The sequence below is a fragment of the Lichenostomus cassidix genome, chromosome 17 (assembly GCF_008360975.1).
Source record: "Lichenostomus cassidix isolate B80296 chromosome 17, HeHo_3.0, whole genome shotgun sequence".
In the NCBI taxonomy this organism is placed as follows: Eukaryota; Metazoa; Chordata; class Aves; order Passeriformes; family Meliphagidae; genus Lichenostomus; species Lichenostomus cassidix.
The window spans coordinates 4244204-4250203 of record NC_139497.1 but is presented as its reverse complement, the minus strand read 5'-3'; the positions used below and the strand labels follow the sequence as shown (position 1 = coordinate 4250203).

At 41.4% G+C, this 6000-nt stretch overlaps 1 protein-coding gene across 1 annotated transcript in view; it reads right to left on the bottom strand.

The window, feature by feature from the left end:
• Window positions 1-410: 410 nt before the first annotated feature.
• Window positions 411-6000, bottom strand: part of MED27 (mediator complex subunit 27) — an 81778-nt gene continuing 76188 nt past the window's right edge. Inside the window, exons 7-8 of the mRNA XM_085076962.1 lie at window positions 3132-3209; window positions 411-693 (exon numbers count right to left, since the gene is read on the bottom strand). Coding sequence (XP_084933088.1) covers window positions 559-693; window positions 3132-3209 — 213 coding nt within the window. The 3' untranslated portion in view covers window positions 411-558. The remainder of the gene's footprint in view (window positions 694-3131; window positions 3210-6000) is intronic.

Here is a 6000-nt window from a genome sequence, read left to right as displayed (position 1 = left end):
GTTACATTGCATCTTCCAAGCTGCCACATGCCTTTGAAATTCTCTGTTTAATCAATGCCATAATCTCTTCCAGAATAAAAACACCACCACTCAGATAAGAAGCCTTGCAACACCCCACCATCATTTCAGAGTTTAAATGTTTCCAGTTTTCCTAAAGAAAAGAGCAGCACCAAATAATCCACACCAAACCCAAGGGTTTTGTTGACCAAATAACAAAACCAACAGCACAAATTTTGGGAGTACAAAAATTTATTTCAAGCTTATAAAAGTCTTCAGCATTGCAAATTCCGTCGCAAAACGCAAACTGTACAACGGGTATTTTCCTTAAGGTTTAGAATAGTAATTATTACTACCAGATCTTCCCAGAGAGATCATTTCAGATCACACACAGCTTCTCACCATCTTCTTCAAGATGCAGCATGTGCCTCGCAGATGGCTGTTCAAAAGTCAAATGGTTTAGTGCAACCTCGCTGCTCAGGACAGGGAGCTTCAGCAGTGGAACCATCAGTGCTGTCCCCAAACCCTGAGAGGTGACTCCTGGGGGTGTCAGCTCTGCTCCTACTGCCTGCAGGTGTCGTGGAAAGCCTCGAGGGTTCGGAAGTCCCTCCATGTGGGTGGCAGCCCATCCTGCAGGAACTTCCCGCAGCGCTGGCACGGAGCCTGGAACAGCTTTATGTAACTCCTTAACCAGGTCTGAAAGGAAAAGGGAGAGGGATGAAGGAAAGCTGGATATGGATGTTGCCCTTTGTCATCATTCTTGTCGAACAGGAGCGGCAAGGACAGAGGATGTGCTTTGGCCAGGCCCCAGTGAGGTGTACAGTGATTTTATAAACTCAAGCACACCGAAGATTACAAGGTCACTGTAGAGCTGAATTCCCACTTTATTAATCATCTGTTGCTTTTTTAGTCACTTAAGCAAATTTGTTAATAGAAATTCCTGCCCTGTGAGCAGGAGGCATTCGCAGCTCGAGAATCACGAGGGAAGGCGAGGGTTGCAATGCCTTGTATTTTTACTGGGATATAACTGTTCTGCTGGTGTCTTCTCCAGCTGAATATTGGTTTGTGTCTTGCCATGACCATCTATCACCCCCTGCTGCACTCCCACTGCAGCCTGGGCTGCTCAGAGCTGAAGACAGAAGGACTCCCACATCCAGCTAATGAACTTCCTCTCTAATGCGATTTTCAGATCGATATTCACTGGTCATAAAAACACTGAGCCATTTTAAACCTGATTACGCTGATGACTACATATATATATATATTTAAAAGGCCAGTAGTGCTGAACAACACAGGTTAAGTTCAGATGTTGCTTCCCAAAGTTCCTGCCTCTGAAATGGGTTGTTCCCATTGTCACACGCAGCAATGAGCATTACATAACCCAATTCCCCACTCAAGGAGATACACAGCTAAAAAAGCCCTAGACCAGCAGATTTATACTGTGAAGGATGCACATGAATCTTGTCATTTAAAGTCCTATTGAATTACATCGATAAGAGAAAATTGTTCTCTGAAGAAGAGGTCAGCTGAGTTTATTGAAACAAATCCTTCCATCTTCATCAGAGTCTTCTCTATAGCAACCAAACCTTGGGCTGTCAATAACTCTCCTCCAGAAGAACTAGATCTTGTCTGGGTTGAGCACTAAATATGGGGACAAGAGCAACACAACTCCACAAGTAAATTGCTGTTATTTACTTCAGCTTGGATGGGCTTTGCTTGCACTACGGAGAAATCGAATTTTCTCAGCCATAATACAAAAATAGGTAAATGAAGTTAAATTGTGCACTTGAGGCATCTGTTGACAGAGAAGAAAGGAATGGGCTCTTCACTCCCATCAGAAAATTAGGGTTTCAGAATATCCTGTCATGTGGATTGCACAAGGGACAGGTGAAAGGCCCAACATATTGACACTTGTGCTGGTTTTGCTTTGTTGGAAGTTGTGGTGTTTTCTCTGATCAATACAGCAGGGCCTTGGCTCAAACAAACGACTTGTTCTATTAAACATTCATTTTCAGAACCGTGTTGAACATGGGTATGACCAGTAACGGTTGCTTTCACCTTTCAAAGCCTATTATTTTAAGATGCACTTTGGAAATCTCTCATCTGAGTGGCCTTTTTATTAAATAACCAATCCAGCACAGCAGGGAGGGGAGTCTGCCTGTTCTGAAATTACACACTGGAAATTAAGGATATAAAAGAACTGATGCTAAAAACACCTGAAGATTGTGAATGGCAAAATGAGATTTTTGTTTCCCAAAGTCTCAGCTGCATTGCTCCAGGTGAAGGGGTAACACAAGGGAAGGAAAAGGAGGAAAAAACCTGAATTGTAGACAAAATCTGTCCCCAAATCCTCTACTGGGAGACTGTAGCAGAAAGAACAGCAAGAGCCTCCACTGCCAAAATTCATCGTGGTAGAAGGAATTCTGAATCATAATTCCTTGTTCTCACCCTCTGATTAACAAGGCTGCTTCTACACAAGTTTATTTCACAAATACGATTCTAAATAGAAACAGAATTAAAGGAGATAAACCTAAATCTGTATCAAGGCAGAATAGCATTGGATTAATTTTGTTCCTGAAAAGATCTGAATACTCCACTATTTCCTTGACTCTCCAAGCACCTGCTGCTGTGCTGGGTGAGTACACACAATTCCACAGGAACAAAGTCTGGATACAGCAAAATGGAACCTTCTCTAAATAATTCCCATTATTTCCCACACTGGGCAAACTGCCTCAGCTGGAATACACTGACTGGGAATTTCCTCTTACCAGGGAAATTCCAGTGGAGCAGATTTTGGTCCATCCAGAACTTGCACAGTAGGAACAGAGTCAAAGGGCTGAGGAAAGGGTTTGGTTGAGGGTTTTTTCTTCCTGTTGTGACAGATGACTTTGCAAAGAGGAATCATCAGGCCAATATTGAGACTTGTGAGAGAAGAGCCATTCCCAGCTCAGTTTTCCAACACCAATTATCCCTGGAAATGGGAATGAGCTCTTCATCCCTGTCCAGGTATGAGACACAAAGAATCACAGTCTCTGCCCAGCTGGTTTGAAATGGGGAAATCAGAACTGCCTGATGTCAACCACTGCAAACACACTGAGATCTGGATGGAAAAATGTGTTTTCCAACACACTTACCATGAAGGACCTGACCACCACATCTGGCATCTGGGGCAGCTGGTAGTGCAGCAGGGCAGTGGTTGCATGATCTGTCACCTGCATCAGAGCAGAGGAGAAAGAAAATACCTTTATTCACTCCCCATTTCAGACAGAGCAGTGTTAACCTGCAGGAAAATGATAAATTCCATGGGGAAGCAGTAAACCAGGGAGTACAAGGATTACTCAGTTTCATTTCTTCTGAACCCAGGAATCAATTAATATGATTATGGTTTATAAATACTTGCCTTGCTAAAAGATTTCTGATAAAAAGCTTCTTAATTTCCCAGACAGAGCCATAACACGATCATACATCTGGGAATTTCATGTGGACACAATACATTTAAAATGCATATTTATAGTAACAAGAATAATTAAAGAAAAAACAGGAAAACGAACCAATGCTGGCAGATTTTTAAAAAAATAATGACTATTCTAAAAATTATTCTGGAAGGGGCAGCTTCTGACAGTTCTGATACAATTTTCTAGCAGCATTCAGCCTGTCAACTGTTATCAGCACAGCCAACAGCTTACTGATTCTTAAGATATTCCAGGCTGAATGCAAGAAATGATTGGGAAAACTCTTTAGGCTGGACAATAAAGAACTCAAAACAACACAACCACAGGAGCTCTTTCACACATTTCAACTCATTAATCTCAATGGTCCTCCATCAGCAATGCCAAAGCATCTAACCAAATACATGATTTTATAGAGAGTGATTAAATTGTATTTTCCAGTTCTAACACGGAGGAGTGGAGCTCTTCTCAGGGCCAATCTGCAGACTATGGCAAACTTTGAGTAAGAGAAAGTGAGAACTAAAATTCCAATTGCTATTCCCAGCTAACTCCACTTGTTCCCCATTTCCAGTCTAATACAGCAAAGGGAGTTGCAGCACTCCAAGTTTCACTGGAGAAAAGAGAGGCTCGTGCTTGAAGCTATTCAGGGAGGTGAATCTGCCAAGGAGATATTCCTGAATAAATCCATGTACAGCCAGGCTCTCATTCACACCAGACAAACTTACAGAACACTACATCCTATCAGCCTGTCCCACACCAAATCCTGAGTTTTCCTGCTATTTTAGCCACAGGATCTGCTCTCCATCATTCTCACACACCCAGCTCTGAGCACAGCTCCATTCAGCAGCACAGGGACATGTGATTCTGACATTTGCAAGGGAAAACTTTGGGGACTTTGCACATTCTGGTGAGTTTGCAAAAATATTCCCAAAACGGACCTCAGCTTGTCTTAGCCATTTATGTGTTACCAGATAAAAATAAATATGAGAAATGATGTGATGAGCTGTGCATTAATAGCACAGCAGAACTCAAACCAGCCATTTCTTTTAAACACATCTCATGTAGTGTTCAGAAGCCAAACCAAGCTGAATATTGAAAACCAGCTATCTGAATTTTTTTTTTCCTTTTGAGATGGTGCTTTTATGGGATAGTACCAGACATGTCAAAGAATAGGAAGTTCTGAAGATATTTATGAGCAGCCGTTCTCCTTCTGCTGTATTTCTACTTCTAACAAACTGTGGTTTGTTTTTTGGTTTTTTTTTTTCCCTGAACAACAAAGTTGTTTTCTCTTGGCACTGAAGAAAGTTGCTTAAAAAAATACTGCTATTAACAAATTTAAATTGACTGGCCACTTTGGCAAAGTTGCCCATATGCTGTTCCTATTGTAATGTAAAGATAATGAGATTCCTTGGGGAGATAAAAGCCATCCCAGCATTGCTGGAACACTAATAATGCCTTCTGCACGAAAAGAAAGTGATTTCTACCCTAAGCAAAAGCTGGTATCTAAAAAAGATCAAAGTGGGTGTCAAATTTGAGGAAGAAGAGTAAGGAAATGACCCTCCCTCCCCTTCCCAACCCAGCAAAAAAAGTAATGTCAAACAGAAAAGAGCTGGGCAATGGATAAACTGCCCAGGGCATGGGAATGAGGGAGAATTAACCCCCACAAGGTAACAGAGATGATGAGAGAAAACACAAACTGGAGAAGATTAAAAAAGAAGAGGAAAAAGAGAAAAAAAAAGAGGAGGGGGAAAAACCCAAACCTAAAAGATCAATAGCCAGCTTTCCTAATAGCAATACAATTTCACACCAAAGGAAAGCAAAACAAACTGCGTATGTGCCAGCTCACTTAAGGGACACACAGCCAAGCTGGAATCAGAAACCAATTTATTCTGGGTGTTTGGATGATATTTGGTACATCTCAGGGTTTTATTTTATTAACTTCACTTTTATCGTTGTGCCTTACCCACTGCTATCGAAGTTATCAGTCACTTTCTAATTTCTCTACTTCTTTTTTATGGGGAAACATAGTCAGGGGGGCACACATTGATTGGGGTAGCTCTGCTCTGGACCTTGAAATGGATTTTCAAGAGATCTCACAGAAGAGCTCAATATTTCACAATTCATCTATTGAAAAGCACTTGTGTTTCTTGTCTGAAAAAAAAAGGTAAAACAAGGCAATCTCCTGCAGCACAATTCTGCTAAATAAAATAGCCATTGTTTAACTAAGCACCTGGAGACTGAGGAAAAGAGACTTCAGTTACATGGAAAAAACAAATTCTGGCAAAGAGACTCAATTTTTCACAGAAAGAGTTGTAATGCATTGGAACAGAACTGCTCTGCTGAAATGTGTTTTCCGAAGGTGACAGATCCAAAAATGGCTTTATTGGGCTTTGATGACACTGGTTAGTCATTCCCAAAGCTGGAAAATCCATTTTAAAAATAATTAAATTACAGAATTCACAGGCAGAGAAAGCTGAGCAAGTGCTTCCTACACTGGGGTAAGCAGCACAAAAGCAAAGAGCTAAAGCACAGCTTTGCTCCACCCCAGCAGGTG